At 41.9% G+C, this 24136-nt stretch overlaps 2 protein-coding genes across 7 annotated transcripts in view; one reads left to right on the forward strand and one right to left on the reverse strand.

Moving 5' to 3' along the window:
* The window catches only part of LOC139570695 (kynurenine 3-monooxygenase-like), a 41035-nt gene extending 26690 nt beyond the window's left edge, over nt 1–14345 (reverse strand). The window contains exons 1-5 of one of the 4 annotated variants that reach the window (XM_071392814.1): nt 14077–14345; nt 13420–13489; nt 12048–12145; nt 9082–9171; nt 5192–5240 (exon numbers count right to left, since the gene is read on the reverse strand). In XM_071392814.1, coding sequence (XP_071248915.1) covers nt 5192–5240; nt 9082–9171; nt 12048–12145; nt 13420–13489; nt 14077–14148 — 379 coding nt within the window. In that variant the 5' untranslated portion in view covers nt 14149–14345. The remainder of the gene's footprint in view (nt 1–5191; nt 5241–9081; nt 9172–12047; nt 12146–13419; nt 13490–14076) is intronic. The other 3 variants (XM_071392816.1, XM_071392813.1, XM_071392815.1) reach the window with 3 other exon arrangements.
* Nucleotides 14346–14715: 370 nt separating this feature from the next.
* The window catches only part of LOC139570693 (insulin-degrading enzyme-like), a 43215-nt gene continuing 33794 nt past the window's right edge, over nt 14716–24136 (forward strand). For 2 of the 3 annotated variants that reach the window (XM_071392801.1, XM_071392802.1), the window contains exons 1-3: nt 19240–19390; nt 22612–22796; nt 23230–23437. In XM_071392801.1, coding sequence (XP_071248902.1) covers nt 19305–19390; nt 22612–22796; nt 23230–23437 — 479 coding nt within the window. In that variant the 5' untranslated portion in view covers nt 19240–19304. Of the gene's footprint in view, nt 14820–19239; nt 19391–22611; nt 22797–23229; nt 23438–24136 lie in introns of those variants that run through there. The other variant, XM_071392803.1, reaches the window with a different exon arrangement.

Here is a 24136-nt window from a genome sequence, read left to right on the forward strand (position 1 = left end):
TAAGAAAGTGCAGTACATATGCTGCTGTTCTATCACACGTGCAATGACGTCAGAGCGAGAGAAAAAAAACATGTTATTGTAATATCGCAAACGGACGTGGCAGTTTCACCATTAAAGATTCCAGCTTTAACTGACTATTCACACTGTGAGAACCTACAGTACCAGTCAAAAGTTTAGACACACCTACTCATTCAAGGGTTTTTCTTAATTCTTTTCCCTACATTGTAGAATAATAGTGAAGACATCAAAACTATGAAATAACATACATGTCGTAATCATGTAGCAACCAAAACAGTGTTAAACAAATCAAAACGTATTTTAGATTCTTCAAAGTAGCCACCTTTTGCCTTGATGACAGATTTGCAAACTCTTGGCATTCTCTTAACCAGCTTCACCTGGAATGCATTTCCAGCAGTCTTGAAGGAGCTCTCACATATACTGAGCACTTGTTGGCTGCTTTTCCTTCACTCTTCGGTCCAACTCAGCCCAAACCATCTCAATTGGGTTGAGGTCGGGTGATTGTGGAGGCCAGGTCATCTGATGCAGCACTCCATCACTCTCCTTATTGGCCAAATAGCCCTTACACAGCCTGGAGGTGTGTTGGGTCATTGTCCTGTTGAAAAACAAATGATTGTCCCACTAAGCGCAAACCAGATGGGATGGTGTATCGCTGCAGAATGCTGTGGTAGCCATGCTGGTGTGCCTTGAATTCTAAATAAATCTCTGACAGTTTCACCAGCAAAACACCCCCACACTTCCTCCTCCATGCTTCACAGTGGGAACCACACATGCGGAGATCTGTTAACCTACTCTGCATCTCACAAAGACACGGGGGTTGGAACCAAAAATCAAACATTTGGACTCATCAGACCAAAGGACAGATTTCCACCAGTCTAATGTCCATTGCTCGTGTTTCTTGGCCCAAGCAAGTCTCTTCTTCTTATTGGTGTCCTTTAGTAGTGGTTTCTTTGCAGCAATTTGACCATGAAGTCCTGATTCACGCAGTCTCTTCTGAACAGTTGATGTTTAGATGCGTCTGTTACTTGAACTCTGTGAAGCATTTATTTGGGCTGCAATTTCTGAGGCTTGTAACTGTAATGAACTTATCCTTCCTTTCCTGTGGCGGCCCTCGTGAGAGCCAGTTTCATCATAGCGCTTGATGGTTTTTGCGACTGCACTTGAAGAAACTTGACGGATCTTTATGTCTTAAAGTAATGACTAGTTAAATAAAGGTTAAATAAAAATAAATACAAATTATTTGAGCTTTTCTTGCCATAATATGGACTTGGTCTTTTACCAAATAGGGCTATCTTCTGTATACCACCCCTACCTTGTCACAACACAACTGATTGGCTCAAACACATTAAGAAGGAAAGAAATTCCACAAATTAACTTTTAACAAGGCACACCTGTTAATTGAAATGCATTCCAAATGCATACCTCATGAAGCTGGTTGAGAGAATTCCAAGAGTGTGCAAATCTGTCATCAAGGCAAAGGGTGGCTACTTTGAAGAATCTCAAATATAAAATATATTTTGATTTGTTTAACGCTTCTTAGGTTACTACATGATTCCATAAGTGTTATTTCATAGTTGCGGTCTTCACTATTATTCTACAATGTAGAAAATAGTAAAAAAGAAGAAAAACCCTGGAATGAGAAGGTGTGTCAAAACTTTTGACTGGTACTGTAAAACAGGTGTTAATTTGAAAGTAAATTAAATCAAGTATTCTGGGATTTAAATAAAGGCCTGCTTTGTTTAGGGGATTTTTGAGATGATGAATCACACAAACCTCATTCCCTTTGCTCCTTGTTGCAAAGAGGTGTAATGATTAACAGAGTCCCTTCAGGATGGAAGAGGTCCTGTTGATTCAGTAAATCTGAGGCCATTGACCGTTGTTTGTGTCTCAATGCACTTTCTATGATGAAAGACTGCCAAAGTGGTGAAGTGACATTTTTCACAAAAATAACATGGTCGCTGTGTTAGAACGTGTGTTTTGATTGCTGATTTTCTACATTTATCAAAGTCCCATCAGGTAGTCGGATTTCAGGTGTGTCCATGTAAATAGGATTATTAGGGGAATCGTTCTTCTTGCAAAGCATGTAAACGAGATGAGATCCTCAGAGCCCGTAGCAGGACCGCTACCTCCGCCTTTGAGCAGGAGGAGCACTGCCAGAGCCCTGCAAAATGACCTCCAGCAGGCCACAAATGTGCATGTGTCAGCATATGGTCTCACAAGGGCTCTGAGGATCTCATCTCGGTACCTAATGGCAGTCAGGCTACCTCTGGCGAGCACATGGAGGGCTGTGCGGCCCCACAAAAAAATGCCACCCCACACCATGACTGACCCACCGCCAAACCGGTCATGCTGGAGGATGGTGCAGGCAGCAGAACGTTCTCCACGGCGTCTCTAGACTCTGTCACATGTGCTCAGTGTGAACCTGCTCTCATCTGTGAAGAGCACAGGGCGCCAGTGGCGAATTTGCTAATCTTGGTGTTCTCTGGCAAATGCCAAACGTCCTGCACGGTGTTTGGCTGTAAGCACAACCCCCACCTGTGGACGTCGGGCCCTCATACCACCCTCATGGAGTCTGTTTCTGACCGTTTGAGCAGACACATGCACATTTGTGGCCTGCTGGAGGTCATTTTGCAGGGCTCTGGCAGTGCTCCTCCTGCACAAAGGCGGAGGTAGCGGTCCTGCTGCTGGGTTGTTGCCCTCCTACGGCCTCCTCCACGTCTCCTGATGTACTGGCCTGTCTCCTGGTAGCGCCTCCATGCTCTGGACACTACGCTGACAGACACAGCAAACCTTTTTGCCACAGCTCGCATTGATGTGCCATCCTGGATGAACTGCACTACCTGAGCCACTTGTGTGGGTTGTAGACTCCGTCTCATGCTACCACTAGAGTGAGAGCACCGCCAGCATTCAAAAGTGACCAAAACATCAGCCAGGAAGCATAGGAACTGAGAAGTGGTCTGTGGTCACCACCTGCAGAATCACTCCTTTTTTGGGGGTGTCTTGCTAATTGCCTATAATTTCCACCTTTTGTCTATTCCATTTGCACAACAGCATGTGAAATGTATTGTCAATCAGTGTTGCTTCCTAAGTGGACAGTTTGATTTCACAGAAGTGTGATTGACTTGGAGTTACATTGTGTTGTTTAAGTGTTCCCTTTATTTTTTTGAGCAGTGTATTATAGATTGTATTAAAATTATTTTTTAAATGTCAGTGGTTAATTGGAAAGAAAGAGACACGTCTCTATTTAACCTTAAACTTTACAGATGGTTTTAAGACAGTACTTTTAACAAGCACATCAAATCAAACTTTATTTGCTACATGCGCCAAATACAAGTGTATACTTTACCGTGAAATGATTACTTACTTAACCAACAGTGCAGTTCAAGAAGAAGAAAATATTTACCAAGTAGATGAAAAAATGAAAAAGTAATAATAAAAAGTAACACAATAAGAATAACAATAGCGAGGCTATATATAGGGGGCACCGGTACCGAGTCAGTGTGCAGGGGTACAGGCTAGTTGAGGTAATCTGTACATGGTGGGGGGGGGGTCAATGTAAATTGTCCGGTGGCGATTTTTATGAATTGGGGGTAGAAGCTGTTGAGGAGCCTTTTGATCATAGACTTGGCGCTCCGGTTACCGTGTGGTAGCAGAGAAAACAGTCTAAGAATTGGGTGACTGGGGCTTTCCTCTGACACCGCCTATTATATTGGTCCTGGATGGCAGGAAGCTTGGCCTCAGTGATGTACTGGGCCGTTTGCACTACCCTCTGTAGTGCTTTACAGAGGGTAGATGCCATACCAGGCGGTGATGCAACCGGTCAGGATGCTCTCGATAGTGCAGCTGTAGAACCTTTTGACGATCTGGGGCCCCATGCCAAAACTTTTCAGTCTCCTGAGGGGGAAAAAAGGTTTTGTCATGCCCTCTTCACGACTGTCTTGGTATGTTTGGACCATGATAGTTCGTTGGTGATGTGGACACCAAGGAACTTGAAACTCTCGACCCGCTCCACTACAGCCCCGTCGATGTTAATGGGGGCCTGTTCGGCCCGCCTTTTCCTGTATTCCACGATCAGCTCCTTTGTCTTGCTCACATTGAGGGAGGTTGTTGTCCTGGCACCACACTGCCAGTTCTCTGACCTCCTCCCTATAGACCATCTCATCATTGTCGGTAATCAGGCGAGAGAAACTATTCATATCATCTTAATAATCCATATTATTTTATTGTAGAAATGGCAGATTGACATCAGGTAGATAATACAAGATTAACCTACTTGCCATTCAAGATGAGTGGATAAGCATACTGCATTTCAATAAGCACATACAATATTGAGAATCTGATGTGCTCTCCAGAGCCCTATACTTAGTTAGCGAGGTAACTTTCGGTCAACTCTGAGTTCAACTCTGGATAACCGGTACCACGAAAATGGCTCACCTTTTAGCCAGGTAAATTTCTATGGCAACGAATCCTTCAGCACCAACATGCTCCCGGGCAGGCTAACGTAGACCAATGAAATCAGATTCCTCCGTCTCGCAAAGATTGCGTCATCATCCCCTTCATGTGAAGACGACGACTGATAAAAATATTTTATTAATCAAATGTTTTGTTGTGTGTTAAAAAATGATCATGTTAAAATATCTTTCACATTACACATTTAGTAATGACATAATGCATTTGAAACTTCACGCACGTAAAACTTGTGAATAACTTAATATCATTATTTTATCGATAGGAGTGGGGGAAAAAGGTGCTTGTGCATTCATAAGCACACCAAAGACGGCGTTAAACAATAAGTAATACAATAAAGACGCACTTCAACAAGCCTATTTATCACCATAGCCGGCTGAATTTGCAAGCTAACTTTTCTTTCATTTTGATTTCGGCACAAATTACAAATGTGGCACTGACTCGCCCATAGATTGATGTTTCAGCATTGCCTCAATGAAGAGTCTGGCGTTCGACTAGGTATGTGCGACATCCAGGCGCAGTTCCAAGCCTGCTAGAGTTAGCGGCAGGCGAACAAGCAATAGCCACTGTTGTAGTGTGAATGACACCTAAACTGGAATGTAAATCTAACTGAAGCTGGCTAGCTTTAGAAAACCCAGAGTAGATCTTTCTTCAATAGAAGTATACCCCTCAGGCGTTATGGGAAGAAGGATTTTCATTCTCCTACCTGACAACAGTTCTTTGTTGAGGTTGGCTCTGTCGACAGACAGGATGTACTGAAAAGAGAACAGGCTGTTACAGTACCTTTCAACTACACAGAATAATGTGACGCTGTAACACTGACACTACCACTTTTTTGGTATGAAAATGTCAACAATGAATACATTTCAAATACATTGAGAAGCAATGCTCGGGGATTCTTAAAACATTCAGTGACTGAAATGTGAGTGGGATCGGGGAGTCTGTCTATTGTCGATTAAGAATTACTGAGTTGATAGATCGAGTAAGCTTTGGTTCAAATCATCTTTTGAAGTGTTGAGTGGATGGGATAATTGATTTAGCGGAACATCCATCGGAAGGGCCCTTTTTTATCTTGTCCTTTCTACTTGAACAATTGGGTAGAATAAAATACCTCTTTCCCACGGAATAAATAAATACTTCTCGAATTAGCAACCATGTCTTCTCCCTCCACCTCTCTATCCATCACCACTCTCTGCCTAGCCGACCTCCCCTAATTATTTTTCATAACTTTTTTTATATGTCTGATCGTGTCTTCTCTCTTGTTATCCACTTTCTCCCCATCTACATTTTTTCCTAACATCCTGTCTTCCCACTTCTCTTAATGACAGAGGGATTACTGAGTTTAGTGGGCTACTATGAAGATATTTGCCTAAATATAGTTCCTCTTTAAAGACAGAATAGAACAGAGGTTAACGCCTTTCAAAAACACAACTCCCAAACAGCTCTGTGTAGACAATAGGGCTCCCCTCCATCATCATATTGCATGGTACCTGTCCTGAGCTGAGCATCACCTTTAATATGGGGTGGAATTACAGCTCATGTCATCTATCATAGGTACAGAACCAAACAGAAACATGTGACAATGTTGGGAAGTTTACACCACACAGGACAAGACAGGTGTTCAAATATTATAATTTCAAAAACTTTAGCTGTGCTTGATTTAGCTTGCTTGTTGAAATGGTACCAATAAAACATTCAGAAATGCAAACGTCGCCCACCTGGCACTCCAGGCAGTCTGAGGCAAACGCTTAAAGCATCTGAAAAAGTGCAAATTCTATTTGAAGTCATAAAGTTTGTAATAGATGAAAAAGCTTCCTCTCAAGCTAAAATAAATAACACTTACCTGTGGGGTGACAGGTACATTGTGCTTTGTTTCAGGTCTGTATTAGGACACTCCTTGACCTCAGCAGCCAACTGTGACCAGCACAGACATGAGTTCAAATACTAGTTGTACTCTTTCAAATACTTTAAGGATTTGCTTTAGTCTGCATGGAGTGCCAAGTAGGCAGGTTTTGCACTTTGGCAATTTTTCTATCGGTTCCATTTCACAAAGCAAGCTCAATCAAACACAGCTGAAGTATTTGAAATGATAGTATTTGACCACAGGTCTGGTTACATCTCAAATTAACACCTATTAACAATGATTGGTTTAAAGATGTAATGCACAGTAAGGGGAAAAGCGCCACTGCTGCCCCATGGCTGTTGTTATTGTTTGATGAAGCAGAGCTGGGGAGCATCCCGCATTGTTGTAAGAAAGTGCAGTACATATGCTGCTGTTCTATCACACGTGCAATGACGTCAGAGCGAGAGAAAAAAAACATGTTATTGTAATATCGCAAACGGACGTGGCAGTTTCACCATTAAAGATTCCAGCTTTAACTGACTATTCACACTGTGAGAACCTACAGTACCAGTCAAAAGTTTAGACACACCTACTCATTCAAGGGTTTTTCTTAATTCTTTTCCCTACATTGTAGAATAATAGTGAAGACATCAAAACTATGAAATAACATACATGTCGTAATCATGTAGCAACCAAAACAGTGTTAAACAAATCAAAACGTATTTTAGATTCTTCAAAGTAGCCACCTTTTGCCTTGATGACAGATTTGCAAACTCTTGGCATTCTCTTAACCAGCTTCACCTGGAATGCATTTCCAGCAGTCTTGAAGGAGCTCTCACATATACTGAGCACTTGTTGGCTGCTTTTCCTTCACTCTTCGGTCCAACTCAGCCCAAACCATCTCAATTGGGTTGAGGTCGGGTGATTGTGGAGGCCAGGTCATCTGATGCAGCACTCCATCACTCTCCTTATTGGCCAAATAGCCCTTACACAGCCTGGAGGTGTGTTGGGTCATTGTCCTGTTGAAAAACAAATGATTGTCCCACTAAGCGCAAACCAGATGGGATGGTGTATCGCTGCAGAATGCTGTGGTAGCCATGCTGGTGTGCCTTGAATTCTAAATAAATCTCTGACAGTTTCACCAGCAAAACACCCCCACACTTCCTCCTCCATGCTTCACAGTGGGAACCACACATGCGGAGATCTGTTAACCTACTCTGCATCTCACAAAGACACGGGGGTTGGAACCAAAAATCAAACATTTGGACTCATCAGACCAAAGGACAGATTTCCACCAGTCTAATGTCCATTGCTCGTGTTTCTTGGCCCAAGCAAGTCTCTTCTTCTTATTGGTGTCCTTTAGTAGTGGTTTCTTTGCAGCAATTTGACCATGAAGTCCTGATTCACGCAGTCTCTTCTGAACAGTTGATGTTTAGATGCGTCTGTTACTTGAACTCTGTGAAGCATTTATTTGGGCTGCAATTTCTGAGGCTTGTAACTGTAATGAACTTATCCTTCCTTTCCTGTGGCGGCCCTCGTGAGAGCCAGTTTCATCATAGCGCTTGATGGTTTTTGCGACTGCACTTGAAGAAACTTGACGGATCTTTATGTCTTAAAGTAATGACTAGTTAAATAAAGGTTAAATAAAAATAAATACAAATTATTTGAGCTTTTCTTGCCATAATATGGACTTGGTCTTTTACCAAATAGGGCTATCTTCTGTATACCACCCCTACCTTGTCACAACACAACTGATTGGCTCAAACACATTAAGAAGGAAAGAAATTCCACAAATTAACTTTTAACAAGGCACACCTGTTAATTGAAATGCATTCCAAATGCATACCTCATGAAGCTGGTTGAGAGAATTCCAAGAGTGTGCAAATCTGTCATCAAGGCAAAGGGTGGCTACTTTGAAGAATCTCAAATATAAAATATATTTTGATTTGTTTAACGCTTCTTAGGTTACTACATGATTCCATAAGTGTTATTTCATAGTTGCGGTCTTCACTATTATTCTACAATGTAGAAAATAGTAAAAAAGAAGAAAAACCCTGGAATGAGAAGGTGTGTCAAAACTTTTGACTGGTACTGTAAAACAGGTGTTAATTTGAAAGTAAATTAAATCAAGTATTCTGGGATTTAAATAAAGGCCTGCTTTGTTTAGGGGATTTTTGAGATGATGAATCACACAAACCTCATTCCCTTTGCTCCTTGTTGCAAAGAGGTGTAATGATTAACAGAGTCCCTTCAGGATGGAAGAGGTCCTGTTGATTCAGTAAATCTGAGGCCATTGACCGTTGTTTGTGTCTCAATGCACTTTCTATGATGAAAGACTGCCAAAGTGGTGAAGTGACATTTTTCACAAAAATAACATGGTCGCTGTGTTAGAACGTGTGTTTTGATTGCTGATTTTCTACATTTATCAAAGTCCCATCAGGTAGTCGGATTTCAGGTGTGTCCATGTAAATAGGATTATTAGGGGAATCGTTCTTCTTGCAAAGCATGTAAACGTTTAAATCAAACTATTATATTAATCTGACTATTCATAATAATCGTATAATTTTGTGCATGTAACTGTACTCAATGATGTATTTAAGAAACTGTAATTATACATAAATAATACAAAAGGCTGACAGACTACTGTGCTACAAGATAATGGTCATACTTTGTCTTGCTTGTAGAATTAATTCTTAATCTATCGAATGGGAGTTACAGTGTGGTGTGTGTAGGCGTTGCAGCAGCAGAGTTACCTGGCCTTTCTTGCCATAGGGAATGGGGGACTGTGTCCCATTCAAAGAGTGGATCATTCTGGAATGCATGGGGATTCCTTTGGAGACAATCTAGAGAAGAAATCAAACTGGTCATATTTGCTCATGGAATTACATTGTCAGTGTATCGACAATAACACGATGAAGACAAACATATTGAAAAAGGAATCCAGCACTAAATCAAATCAAACTTTGTCACATGCGCCAAAATGCTTACTTATACAAGCCCTTAACCAACAATGCAGTTCAAGAAAGAGTTAAGAAAATATTTACCAAATAAAATAAAATAAAAATTCATAAAAAGAAACAATAAAATAACATTAACGAGGCTATATACACAGGGGGTACCGGTACCGAGTCAATTTGCAGGGATACAGGTTAGTTGAGGTAATTTGTAGGTAGGGGTAAAGTGACGGCATACTGTAGATAATAAACAGCGATTGTGTTTGGGGGGGGTCAATGTAAATAGTCCAGGTGGCCATTTGATTAATTGTTCAGCAGTCTTATGGCTTGGGGGTAGAAGGTGTTAAGGAGCCTGTTAGTCCTAAACTTGGCGCTTGGTACCGCTTGCCGTACGGTAGCAGAGAGAACAGTCTATGGGTGACTGGAGTCTTTGACAATTTTTGGGGGACTTTCCATTGACATAACCTAGTATTTAGGTCCTGGATGGCAGGAATCTTGGCCCCAGTGTGGAGTGCGATTGAGACTGCGGATTTGTTGGGGCGGTATGTGAATTGGAGTGGGTCTAGGATATCCGGGATGATGGTGTTGATGTGAGCCATGGCCAGCCTTTCAAAGAACTTCATGGCTACCAACGTGAGTGCTACAGGGCGGTAATCATTTAGGCAGGTTACCTTCGCTTCCTTGGGTACAGGGACTATGCTGGTCTGCTTGAAACATGTAGGTGTTACAGACTCGGTCAGGGAGAGGTTGAAAATGTCAGTGAAGACACTTGCCAGTTGGTCCGCGCATGCTTTGAGTACACGCCCTGGTAATCCGTCTGGCCCAGCGGCTTTGTGAATGTTGACCCGTTTAAAGGTCTTGCTCACATCGGCTACCGAGAGCGTTATCACACAGTCATCCGGAACAGCTGGTGCTCTCATGCATGCTTCAGTGTTGCTTGCCTCGAAGCGAGCATAAAAGGCATTTAGCTCATCTGATAAGCTCGCGTCACTAGGCACCTCACGTCTGGGTTTCCCTTTGTAGTTCGTAAAAGTTTTCAAGCCCTGCCACATCCGATGAGCGTCAGAGCAGGTGTAGTAGGATTCAGTCTTAATCCTGCATTGACGCTTTGCTTGTTTGATGGTTCGTCTGAGGGCATGGAGGGATTTCTTATAAGCGTCCGGATTAGTGTCCCGCTCTTTGAAAGCGGCAGCTCTAGCCTTTAGATCGATGCAGGTGTTGCCTGTAATCCATGGCTTCTGGTTGGGATATGTACATACGGTCACTGTGGGGACGACATCATCGATGCACTTATTGATGAAGCCGATGACTGAGGTGGTATACTCCTCAATGCCATTGGATGAATCCCGGAACATATTCCAGTCTGTGCTAGCAAAACAGTCCTGTAGCGTAGCATCCGCGTCATCTGACCACTTCCGTATTGAGCGAGTCACTGGTACTTCCTGCTTTAGTTTTTGCTTGTAAGCAGGAATCAGGAGGATAGAATTATGTTCAGATTTGCCAAATGGAGGGCGAGGGAGAGCTTTGTATGCATCTCTGTGTGGTCTAGAGTTTTTTTCCTCTGGTTGCACATGTGACATGCTGGTAGAAATGAGGTAAAATGGATTTAAGTTTGACTGCATTAAAGTCCCCGGCCACTAGGAGCGCCGCTTCTGGATGAGCATTTTCTTGTTTGCTTATTGTCTTATACAGCTCGTTGAGTGCGGTCTTAGTGCCAGCATTGGTTTGTGATGATAGACGGCTACGAATAATATAGATGAGAACTCTCTTGGTAGATAGTGTGGTCTACAGCTTATCAAAGGGTACTCTACCTCAGGCGAGTAATACCTTGAGACCACTTTAATATTAGACATTGCGCACCAGCTGTTATTGACAAATAGACACACACCCACACCCCTCGTCTTACTAAACGTAGCTTCTCTGTCCTGCCGATGCATGGAAAATCCCGCCAGGTGTATATTATCCGTGTCGTCGTTCAGCCACGACTCGGTGAAACATAAGATATTACAGTTTTTAATGTCTTGTTGGTAGGATGGTCTTGATCGTATATCATTCATTTTGTTTTCCAATGATTGCACGTTGGCCAATAGAAAAGATGGTAGTGGAGGTTCATTCACTCGCCTACAAATTCTCAGAAGGCAGCCCAACCTCCGCCCCCTTTTTCTCCGTCTTTTCTTCACGCAAATGACGGAGATTTGGGCCCGTTCCCGATAAAGCAGTATATCCTTTACATCAGACTCATTAAAGAAAAAATCTTTGTCCAGTTTGAGGTGAGGAATTGCTGTTCTGATGTGCAGAAGTTATTTTTGGTCATAAGAGATGGTAGCAGCAACATTATGTACAAAATAAGTTACAAAGTAAGTTACGAACAACGCGAAATAAACAAACAAAATAGCACAGTTGGTTAGGAGCCCGTCAAACATCAGCCATCTCCTCCGGCGCCATTATAGTTCTCTAGCAACAACAATTGGCAAAACATTTAAAACACATCTATTAATTCGGCCATAGTTCAGGAAAGTGGATATTCTTGGCTCTAAATATGGGCTACCTAAGTTCATTCTGTCCTCATCATAACTGCCCTTGAAGGTTGACTTGAAAAGCTGGCGAAGCCCAGGCCCCACTTTGAATATTTCATCATTATGAATACAGTAAAATAACAACAAAGAGCGACTGCCTGGTTCCGTTTTCATTGCTTACGTGCTGTTGAGACTAGGAATTCAATTTACCACAGTTGTAGCCAAGAAGGACAAAACAGGACAACATACCGTGTCTTCCATTCCCACTTGTTTCAATGCCTGGCGACCCCTGTGAGATAGAGCTAGATTGATGCTTCTTCCCTTGACTATTTTGGCTTGGCGGATATCTGGTCAGCATCAGAGATGGAGAGATCAAACATTCAGGTATGATGATACTCAAGTCTAACATACACAAGCTACTAGTCAATCCAAATGTAATTTCACTGCATCTGATGAATGCTTGTGAAACCAGTGTCATATGCCAATCATAACTTATATTGAAATACATGTTTAGATTGCTGTTTGATTGCTACCAGGACAGAAGCCATCCCAGCTAGCACAGTGGATCTGGGACGATTCTGGCTGAGCGTCGGGGCACTCGGCTGAGAGTCAGACTCCGCCGACGTCATGTGGCACGAGTATGGGCTGCCTTCGGCAGTATTACTTATGGCTAGGATGTGGAGATTGAGTTCGGGCCGATTCCGGTGTGAGTTATCTGGCCCAAATATATTACTTGCGGCTCGGGCCGATTGGGGCTACTCTCTGGCATATGATTACACTGGCTGCATTATGTAATTAACATTTCATTATGTATTTTTCCTTATTCTCTCATTGTTTCTGTGATCAATTTTTTTTAGGATAATTTAAATGAAATTCTTTAAGAGTCCTGTGTGGTATTTTTGTATTTTGATACTTTGTGCAAGGCAATTGATAAGCATTAAAAACGTTGTGGATGGAGCCTCCTGAGTGGCTCAGCGGTCTAAGACACTGCATCGCAGTGCAAACTGCATTGATACAGATGCTGGTACGAGAACCGTACCGGCCGCGACCGGGAGACCCATGAGGCGACGCACAATTGGCCCAGCGTCGTCCGAGTTAGGGGAGGGTTTGGCCGGCCGGGATTTCCTTGTCCCATCGCGCTATAGCGACTCCTGTGGCGGGCCAGGCGCATGCACGCTGACACGGTCACCAGATGTATGGTGTTTCCTCCGACACAAAATGTTTTTTGTGGATGGTATAATTTGTATGTATAAAATCTAGAATAGTAATATTTCAAATTTCTAAAATCGTCTAATTTTGTATACATTTAAATTTGCATCGGGACGCTTCTGGGGGGATTCTGGAAAGATGCCAGCAAAGTCGGTCGATTCTGGGCAGTCATTCATTTTGATTCCGGGCCGAGTCCGACACCCCGGGCCGATTCAATCAGTTCCGGCCCACCAGGAGAGTGCCGCTTCTGGGCCAATTCCTCATTGCTAGCGGGGATTGTGCTTTGTTGTTAGGAATATTGTAATGACTAATGACTGCATGCAGTGCATTTCTCCAAAAATAGATGCAGACTACTTTGTAGCTGTTCAAAATAAGAGGAAGCACTTTATATGTTGTGTAATCAAGTGTTTACCTTCTCGAGATTCAAAGACCTCTACTTGAAAACCTCTTTTTGCAAAGTAGCAGGCATTCAAGGCGCCGACCTGAGAGAGGGTTGATTGAGTCTGTTAAAGGCTTGCATGTTTTTGCATTAGTTTATGGTGCAGGCAGCATCTATTTTCATTTTTACCACTTGTGATAAAAATGGAAATGGATTTTAAAAAATGTACATGGTTGCTGCATAGCAATATCAAAGGAAGAGATCAAAACAGTCATGTTGACCTACCAATGTTAGGCTACAACAGGGACCGAGTAGTTTAAGGTGTCAATTACTGTTAGGCTTTACTCTTCCTTACATGATGTTGCTTTAAGAGGCCTACAAGGAAAAGTATAACAAATTATACTGTTTGTTTACAACCAAAATACTGTTAGCTCAGACCTGCCTTTTTCACTATCAACCATATTGAGTCAATGGGGCCATCTGCAGTTTAGCAAATTGGCAAAGCCAAAAATGGTCCTATAACCTCAAGAAAATAAGGCTCCGATTACACCTCAAGAAAATAAGGCTCCGATTACACTTAAATAGATTACACAGATTAGATAACCTTGTCACAACATGAAAAATGTTTCATAACAGCAAATATCAGCAGCCTGTTTATACATTATTCACACTTCCATTTTGACTTCTTACCAAACCACCTCCCACCACAGCCACCACTTTTTTCTTGCTGGTTGATTTGCTTTCATTGGTTGAATAATCCATTGTAGTTTATGTCGTTATACTGGAGTCTTGCAGGGTCCGTTTTGCCTTTCAGTGATCTTGGACACTGAAATAAATTACTACCTGAGCCGATGAAATTAAAACGTTTTTACTGTGACACTCAGGGTTTTGAGGGAGGCGCGACTCGGATCTCATAAATGTCATCCTCGTGGTGGTTGGTTCGCTTTTCCTCACAATGCAAACAAAACAGAGAGATAGTTCAGAGTTGAGGAATTTCCCATGAGCAGCTGAAGTGCACACAGCGCGCAGAGAAACAGAAAGATTACAAGAGCCGCTGGATTTACACACCTTTTACTAGGAACTGCTGTGTGAATGATCTGATAGGTGATTATGTCGTAGTAAAAAAAAGAATCACTTAAATTAAAAAATGTCTGTGGTCCAGAGCTAGTAGTTTTTCGCTAATCAATCTTGTGAAACAAAAGAGCATAGATCCCTAATGATGCCTATACTGACATTAGGAGAAGTTACACATTTACTCTGAAATTCAACCATTGGATGCTGGTTTAATTTAAATTGCTCATGCTGTATTATGATGAACTTTTCAGAGACAAAAGAAAAAAGATCCACAGAGACTAGGCCTACATTCAACTGCTGCCCATTCGCCCATCGCTGGGATCGATAAATATGAGTCTGTTGTTCCCTCTACTGGTCATGTAAGCATAAAGCACCCACACACATTTCAGGGATAGGAACAATTATTTTTCGATTCGTATGGGTTAAAATATTTCTCGAACTATTTGACTTTAGATTTTATAAAGGATACTGTTTCAATAGGCCAGTGATTATGAAACCTCTCCTCGTTGACCCCAGAGGTTTCACAATTTTGTTGTAGCCCTTAATTAGCTCACCTGATTTTTTAACGTTCCGAATGCACACAAAAATTCCCCAGAACATGCGTGCGCCAGTTCATGCAAAAGTTGGCATTTATAAAAAGTGAAATTGACGTGAGAATGTGCTTATCCTCCTGCAAACTTCAGACCATGCGTATGCAGTTTCTAGTGGTTTAATTATTGCGTTGCAAGAAGGAAAAAGTGGCCTAGTAGTAACCTTGTGCAAATGAGGACTGTACACTGAGTGTATAAAAAACGGACATAGACTGACCAGCTATGATCCCTTTGATGTAAAATCCACGCCAATCAGTGTAGATGAAGGGGAGGAGACAGGTTAAAGAAAGATTTTTAAGCCTTGATACAATTGCCAGAGGGTGTGTGGGCAAGACAAACGATTGAAGTGCTTTTGAACGGGGTACGGTAGTATGTGGTGCCAGGCGCACCGGTTTGAGTGTGTCAAGAACTGTAATGCTAATGCGTTTTTCACGCTCAACAGTTCTGTGAATGGTCCACCACCCAAAGGACATCCAGCCAAATAGACACAACTGTGATAAGCATTGGCGTCAACATGGGCCAGCATCCCTGTAGAACGATTTCGACACCTTGTAGAGTCCATAAACCTACGAATTGAGTCTATTCTGATGACAAAAAAGGGGGGTGCAAACAAGATGCAATCATTTGGCGTTAATGAGAAGAACGAAAATCCATTTATTTTATCTTTGCATTCTAAAATAATTAGAAATAAGCATCCATTTCCTATTATTTTATTTTCATGGTCATTGCAGACTAAATGTATCACTTTTTCTGACCGCTGTGAAAGCAGGCAAGTACTTCCGTGTCACACATTTTTGCCATCTTTCAGAATAAAAGTTCCGTCCTGTATACTTTGTAAATGAATAATTAGGGCGTAAATGATGGAAAATTTGCACAATTATCGATATATTGTATACTAGTTATAATCCAAATAGTAATTAAAAATATTGTCATTAATTATAAGATATTGTCATTAATTTGTTTATTTTTTCAAGACTAAATGGTCAACAATGTTTTTTGTGTGTGTACTCCCTATCATTTATTGCACTGTACAAAATGATATGTACGTTGTGTCGCAGCAGTAAAAGCGAACAAGGGAAACAGCGCCCCTCTGTCTCAGTATGTGTAGCCCATGTATCTGACGCTGTCTGGACCTAAATATTATAACATGTAGTAGCATTTGATTGATTGATGCCAGCAAGCATTATTTAGCCTCCCTTGAAAGATAAATAAATAAAACAATTAGCCAATCAGCGTTGAGCTTGTCCTGCTGCAGCAAAACGCTCCCCAAGGGAGGCCAGTTTGGATTTGGCTTCAGACCAATCAAATCACTTTCTTTGCAGACAGTCATTTTCAGAAAGTCTGTTTCTGGTCTGCTTAAGTTGATGTCCAGCAGTAACTAGCTTGTTAAATTGTCCCTTTCCTAAGCCATGGATGGAGATGGAGATTAGGACTTGTCGTTTTGACTTAGTTCTCTGTACAGGCCAAGGATTATGACAGCGATTCTGATTAAATCATAGATTAATATGTTTTGCCACTGGCCTGAGACACTGAAGTTCAATATGTAGCCTAGACGTAGCCTAGTAGCGTAGCACCCGTATTATCGGCATATTCAACAGCGTTTAAGAAATATATTACCTTCAACAGTGTTATCTTGTGATAACCCCCCCTTTTTTTGCCATCAGAATGGACAGCCACATATTTAGCAACATTGATTGGACAACATTTTTTGTTACCATCTTAAAGTTTGTTTTCACTGTATTAAACTAAGCATATTTATCCTTGTTTATTTGATGATGTTTAAGTTGAAATGGTGCTGGAATAGCAGTGCTCCCGTTGTCTTTGTGCTGACTAACTCTGTGGTTTTAAATCAGTACTTGTTCAGTAAACTGTCAAAAACATTAACTTGCTTGACCATGCTGCAGGTGATAACTGTTTGTATGTAATATATGCTTTGTGGACTTCACCGGTTTTGTGATGAAACAAACGTATGTGTAGTTGCATTTATTCGACCACTGTGTGACTGTCTTTTTGTTGTCACGGCCTTATTGTATATCACAATGGGGTATGAACCGATAAGTCATAGAGCAAACAACGCAATTAAGACAACATAGTTTGTAATAAGGCTTTTTTACTGGCTTTGCTTGGCTTCCTCAGTGATTTTTTTTACCCATGCACTGCTACTGCTCAGGAGTAGTTCTAGTTTCCAAATCCAGAGTTTACACCCAGTGTCGCTGCTCATTTGGCGACCCTTATAGAGTGACTCATCAACTTAAATCCAATAGTTTTTTTCATATTGCATATTGTACCATAGAAAATTATCTGCACGTTGTGTCGCTGTAAAAGGGGAGTATTTTCTACTCAGGAGAACTTCAGCTTTCCAAATCCACAGAGTTTACACCACAGAGTTTACACCGAGAGGAGCGTCGCTAATCATCTGTTATTCTTGCTACACTAAATGACCAAACATATGTGGACACCTCCTCGTCGAACATCTCATTCCAAAATCATGGGCATTAATGAAGTTGGTCCCCCTTTGCTGTAGAACTTTGAGCCATCATGTAACAGTTCAAAATAAATATTTTAATTTGAAGTTTGTTGTTTCAAATTTAGTTTTTTTGCAGAATTATTATTGAATTAAGATCATACTTTTCTGCTACCTGCTGTGGTTCTGAACTGTTATACATTACTAAAAGTATGTGCTTGTCAAACATCTCATTCCAAAATCATGGGCATTAATATGGAGCTGGTCCCCCCTTTGCTGCTGTAACTAGATGTTGGACCATTGCTGCGGGGACTCCATTCAGCCACAAGAGCATTAGTGAGGTCGGGCACTGATGTTGGGCGATTAGGCCTGGCTTGGAGCCGGCGTTCCAATATACCCCAAAGCTGTTCGATGGGCTTGAGGTCAGGGCTCTCTGCAGGCCAGTCAAGTTCTTCCACACCAATCTTGATAAACCATTTCTGTATGGACCTTGCTTTGTGTACAGGGTAATTGTCATGCTATAACAGAAAAAGGCCTTCCCCAAACTGTTGTCACAAAGTTGGATGCACAGGATTGTCTAGAATGTCATTTTATGCTGTAGCGTTAAGATTTTCCTTCACTGGAATTAAGGGACCTAGCCCGAACCATGAAAAAGAGTCCCAGACCATTATTCCTCCTCAACCAAACTTTACAGTTGGCACTATGCATTGGGGCAGGTAGCGTTCTCCTGGCATCCGTCAAAACCCGGTTTTGTCCGTTGGACTGCCAGATGATGAAGCGTGATATCACTCCAGAGAACGAGTTTCCACTGCTCTAGAGTCCAATGGCAGCAAACTTTACACCACTCCAGCCGACGCTTGGCATTGCACATGGTGATCTTAGGCTTGTGTGCGGCTGTTCGGCCATGGAAACCCATTTCATGAAGATCCTGACGAACAGTTCTTGTGCTGACATTGCTTCTAGAGGGAGTTTGGAACTCAGTATGGATTGTTGCAACTGAGTACAGGCAATCTTTACCTACCGCTTCATGTCTAAGCCATTGTTGCTCTTAGATGTTTCCACTTCACAATAACAGCATTTTGTTGACCAGGACAGACATTTGACTAACTGACTTGTTGGAAAGGTGGCATCCTATGACAATGCCACGTTGAAAGTCACTGAGCTCTTCATGGCTGTGTGCTTGATTTTATACACTGTGTGGCTGAAATGGCTGAATCCATTCATTTGAAGGGGTGTCCACATACTTTTGTATATAGTGTAGGTCTTACTTGTTCTTGCTGGCGGAACGGAGGTGTTTTATACTCGTGAAAATGTATTTCTCTAGAGGTCTAGGCATAGTCCCCTTCAACCGGAACATTCAGTTATTAGGGGGCTTGTTCGACAGTTCATGAGCCTGCTGACTGACTGATCTACAAATAACCTTGCATTATAAATTAACTACTCATTATTATTTTGTAGATCAATTACCCATGATACATTACGGTTTTGAGCCTCTCGAACATGGCTGGGGACTCGGCAGCAGTTAGAAAAGGAGTGGCTTCATCCAAACAGGCTGATTAATCGACTTTCTGATCTAAACATGACACATCAATCAAAACCATACTTGTCCTCATGTTGTATATGTTGTTAGTTTAAAATAATAGTATTTTATTTTAGTAAATACCCCTGACATCAAATAAAACACATAATTCATGATCGATTACGTGACTCTCTGGCGTCGATTGCATTTGTCTATTACAACATGGCGCCGTAAAGATCGAAGGTTTCTCTGACTGTTGTCTATCCGAAGTATGCTGCAATGTTTTAGCCGACTGGCCCAGTTTACGAGACACCGTCTGATTGCGGGGAATAGTTTGTACTTTTATCAAAGTGTTAGGTGAGTGTTAAATGTCAGATACTATCCACTTCAAAAACCCGCATGTAATGAACAAATGTACCAGATAACGGTAGCTGAAACGTTACAGAATGACCCTAGTTAGTTAGCTAAAGGGCTGACTAACTAACTTAAGCATTAGCAGAAAAGCATTCACAGCTAGCTACGTATACAAGTAGAATATCAACTTTGATAGCTAACCAAGGACACGTATAGTTATGCACTTATCCACTATATTTAACTACACACTAAATATAGCTAATTTAGCTAGCTAGGACTCAGGGCAGACTAGCCAGCTAACGTTAATGAGGTTAGCCAGCTAATCTATGGCGGTTTCCGGCTATCACAGTGCGGCTAGTTAACTTGCAAATCTAAACCAGCCTAGTAAAAATACACTGTCGTTTTAAAGGGTATAACGTAATTCGGAGAAGAAAAAGTATATAGTTTTGTAGCTAGCCAGCTTAGCTAGTAGGAAACATGTAGCTATCAATGCAAAATATCGCCTAACCCTAGACAGACTAGTATTACTGTTCCAGCTGTAGCCGGCAGCCGATAGTGGGCGCTAGATCTGCACTTTCGTCTAGAATTGAGTGCCCAGCCGGTAAAACACTCGTTTCCCCCGTGGGATATAGCATCCTACATTCGGTACGCCATTAAAGCTAGTTAAGGAGGAAAATGATGCCTTTGCAGCCTGAATGGAGGATGCTTTATGTAAGAGCTGGTCCACGGCAATAGTGTGCAACTGAACAAGAACCCAATGGTCACTCTGACAGAGCTCTAGAGTTCCTTTGTGGAGATGGGAGAATCTTCCAGATGGCTATCATTGTAAATAAACATTTGTTCTTAATTAACTGACTTGCCTAGTTAAATAAAATAAAAAACATCTGCAGCACTCCACCAATTAGGCCTTTATGGTAGAGTGGCTAGACGGAAGCCACTCCTCAGTAAAAGGCACATGATCACCTGCTTGGAGTTTGTCAAAAGACACCTAAAGGCTCTCAGACCATGAGAAACAATATTCTCCGGTCTGATGAAACCAAGATTGAACTCCTTTGCCTGAATGCCAAGCGTGACATCTGGAGAAAACCTGGCACCATCCCTATGGTGAAGCGTGGTGGCAGCCTCATGCTGTGGGGTTTGTTTTTCAACGTCAGGGACTGGGAGACTAGTCAGGATCGAGGGAAAGATGAACGGATCAAAATACAGAGATCCTTGATTTAAAACTGCTCAGGATCTCAGACTGGGACGAAGGTTCACCTTCCAACAGGACAACGAGCCTAAGCGCACAGCCAAGACAACGTTGGAATGGCTTCGGGACAAGTCTCTGAATGTCCTTGAGTGGCCCGGCCAGAGCCTGGATTTGAACCAGATCGAAAGTCTCAGGAGAGACCTGAAAATAGCTGCACAGTAACGCTCCTCATCCAACCTGTATCACAACCGGCTGTGGTTGGGAGGCCCATAGGGCGGCACACAATTGGCCCAGCTTCTTCAGGGTTTGGCCGGTGTAGGCAGTTATTGTAAATAAGAATTTGTTCTTAACTGACTTCCCTAGTTAAATAAAGGTAAAATAGAAATAAATACACTACCGTTCAAAAGTTTGTGGTCACTTAAATTATTCCAAAAACATGGACATTTCTTTTCCCATTTAAAATAACATTAAATTGATTCGAAATAGTGTAGACATTGTTAATGTTGTAAATTACTATTGTAGGTGGAAAAGGCTGATTTTTAAATGGAATATCTACGTAGGCGTACAGAGGCCCATTATCAGCAAACATCACTCCTGTGTTCCAATGGCACGTTGTTAGCTAATCTAAGTCTATCACTTTAAAAAGCTAATTGATCATTAGAAAACGTTTTTGCAATTATCTTAGCACAGTTGAAAACTGTTCTGATTTAAAGAAGCAATTAAACTGGATTTCTTTAGATAAGTTGAGTATCTGGAGCACCATCATGTGGGTTCGATTTTAGGCTCAAAATGGCCAGAAACAAAACTTTCTTCTGAAACTCTATTCTTGTTCGGAGAAATGAAGGCTATTCCATGTGAGAAATTGCCAAGAATCTGAAGATCTCGTACAACGCTGTGTACTTCTCCCTTCACAGAACAGCGCAAACGGGCTCTAACCAGAATAGAAAGAGTGGGAGGCCCCGGTGCACAACTGAGCAAGAGGACAAGTACATTAGTGTCTAGTTTGAGAAACAGATGCCTCACAAGTCCTTAACTGGCAGCTTCATTAAATAATACCCGCAAAACACCAGTCTCCACGTCAACAGTGAAGAGGCGACGCCGGGATGCTGGCCTTCTAGGCAGAGTTCCTCTGTCCACTGTCTGTGTTCTTTTGCCCATCTTAATCTTTTCTTTTTCTTTTCCAATCTGAGATGGCTTTTTCTTTGCAACTTTGCCTAGTAGGCCAGCATCCCGGAGTCGCCTCTTCACTTTTGACGTTGAGACTGGTGTTTCCAGCTACAATAGTCATTTACAACATTAACAATGTCCACTGTATGTTGATGTTTAAATGGAGAAAAATGTGCCTTTCAAAAACAAGGACATTTCTAAGTGCCCACAAACTTTTGAACGGTGGTGTATTTGGAAAGCTGACAGAGCTTGAGAGGATCTGCAAAGAAGAATGGGAGAAACTCCCAAAATACTGGTGTGCTTAGCTTGTAGCGTCATACCCAAGAAGACTCAATGCTGTAATCGCTGCCAAAAGTGCTTCAACAAAGTACTGAGTAAAGGGTTTGAATACTTATGTGAATGTGATATTTCCAGTTTTTGTTTTTAAATGTATAAATTCGCTAAACTTTCTTCAAACTTGTTTTTCATTATGGGGTATTGTGTGTAGATTGAGTTTTACATGATTTCTTTTTACTCAATTTTAGAATAAGGCTGTGGGAAATGTCAAGGCGTCTGAATACTTTCCAAAGGCACTGTATGTGCCTGTTGAATGTATGTATTTATTTGCAAAAATCAATTGCATATGCTTGTTAGCATAGTATTGGTCCGCTGTCGTTCTGCTGACTGAATGCTGGCGTCTGCTCGGTCTCTAAATATGGTTCTTCAGTTTGAGTAGTCCGTCTACCTTGCGTCATTCAAAATTCTATCCACTACATTCCCCCTACATGTTAAAATCAATCATTGTAATGACCATTCATCTGTAAATTGCTTGTCCAATCAATTGAGAATAATGTAGTGCATAAATAACATTCTTTCCTGTGCTCTACAGGCTTGTGTTGTCTCTGCCCCTCAGAATGACAGACCCGGCTGTGAAGAGGGTGGTCAGTGAGATCGTCCGCTCTCCAGAAGACAAGCGGGTCTACAGGGGCCTGGAGTTTAACAATGGCCTGAAGGCTGTGCTCATCAGTGATCCCACCACAGACAAGTCCTCAGCAGGGCTGGACGTCAACATAGGTACAGTATTCACCCACTCCACTTATCTAGGCCCGAGGCGGCCTCCAAGACCCATTCTCAATACAGAGACCCTCCCCCTCATTATTTTTCTACAGGTGTCTCCACCTATCTCCTCATCCTGTAGCATCTTTATCTGTATCTTTTATTTCTTTGTTTCAAACGCACCATTCACTTGCTCCGCTATTCCTGTAAATGATGCTGCCATTTCTCTTTTTCACTCCCTAGTTTATCTCCCATGGGACTACATTGAAGAGGATCCTTTATCACACTCTTTCTTCTGTTTTTATCCCTTATTGTTTCAGGGTTTGAACCACCTCTAATGTTATGGCTGGCAGCATCTAAACATAATTTACTTTGTTTTACTTTAAGTGCAGAATTGTGTGAAAGCGAAGCAACGTGTAGATTAACTGTGTTCGACTCTTATGTCTACCAGGTTCTTTGTCAGACCCAGGGAACATATCAGGCATTGCCCACTTCTGCGAACACATGCTGTTCTTGGGCACAGAGAAGTACCCCAAGGAGAATGAGTACAGCCAGTTTCTCAGTGAGCATGCTGGCAGCTCCAATGCTTTCACTAGCGGAGAGCACACCAACTACTACTTTGACGTATCCCACGAACACCTGGAGGGAGCATTGGACAGGTGGGTGAACCAACAGGGTCATGTTCAATAAGGCACATGGTATAACTTTTTTGCAAAACAAGCGTTTCTTATTGGACAAGTTCAGGTAGTCCCTCCCTGTTTCAGTTTATTTTCTTCCGTTTGGTGCTTTTTGAATATGACCCAGGTTATGTCATGGTAGAAATTCTCACATTTTACTTGACGGCTTTGGGTGTGCCACTGTGATTCGATTAGGCGTGTGAAAACCATCTGGACACCAATGCAGATCAATATTTTAACTATTGATAAGCTTTTCAAACACTAATGAACAAAAAAGTAACGTTACACTGTAATCTGTGACCTGGTTTTTGGAAGCCATTTTCAAATCCATATCATCCACCTTCATACAATTTTGGGGCTCCCGAGTGACGCAGCGGTCTAAGGCACTGCATCTCAGTGCTAGAGGTGTCACTACAGACACCCTGGTTCGATTCCAGGCTGTATCACAACCGGCCATGATTGGGGGTCCCATAGGGCGGCGCCCAATTGGCCCCGCGTCTGGGTTTGGCCCTTATTGTAAATAATCATTTGTTCTTAACTGACTTGTCTAGTTAAATAGATTTCCAGTCGAAGGAGGGTGGTTGATAATGGGTGTATAGGGCTACCTGAATAGTAATTACAGGTGTATAGGCCAGGGCCACTTGAATATAGAGCTTGCTTATGACATCTCAGATTTCTGTT

Source organism: Salvelinus alpinus, chromosome 3 (genome assembly GCF_045679555.1).
Source record: "Salvelinus alpinus chromosome 3, SLU_Salpinus.1, whole genome shotgun sequence".
Classification (NCBI taxonomy): Eukaryota; Metazoa; Chordata; class Actinopteri; order Salmoniformes; family Salmonidae; genus Salvelinus; species Salvelinus alpinus.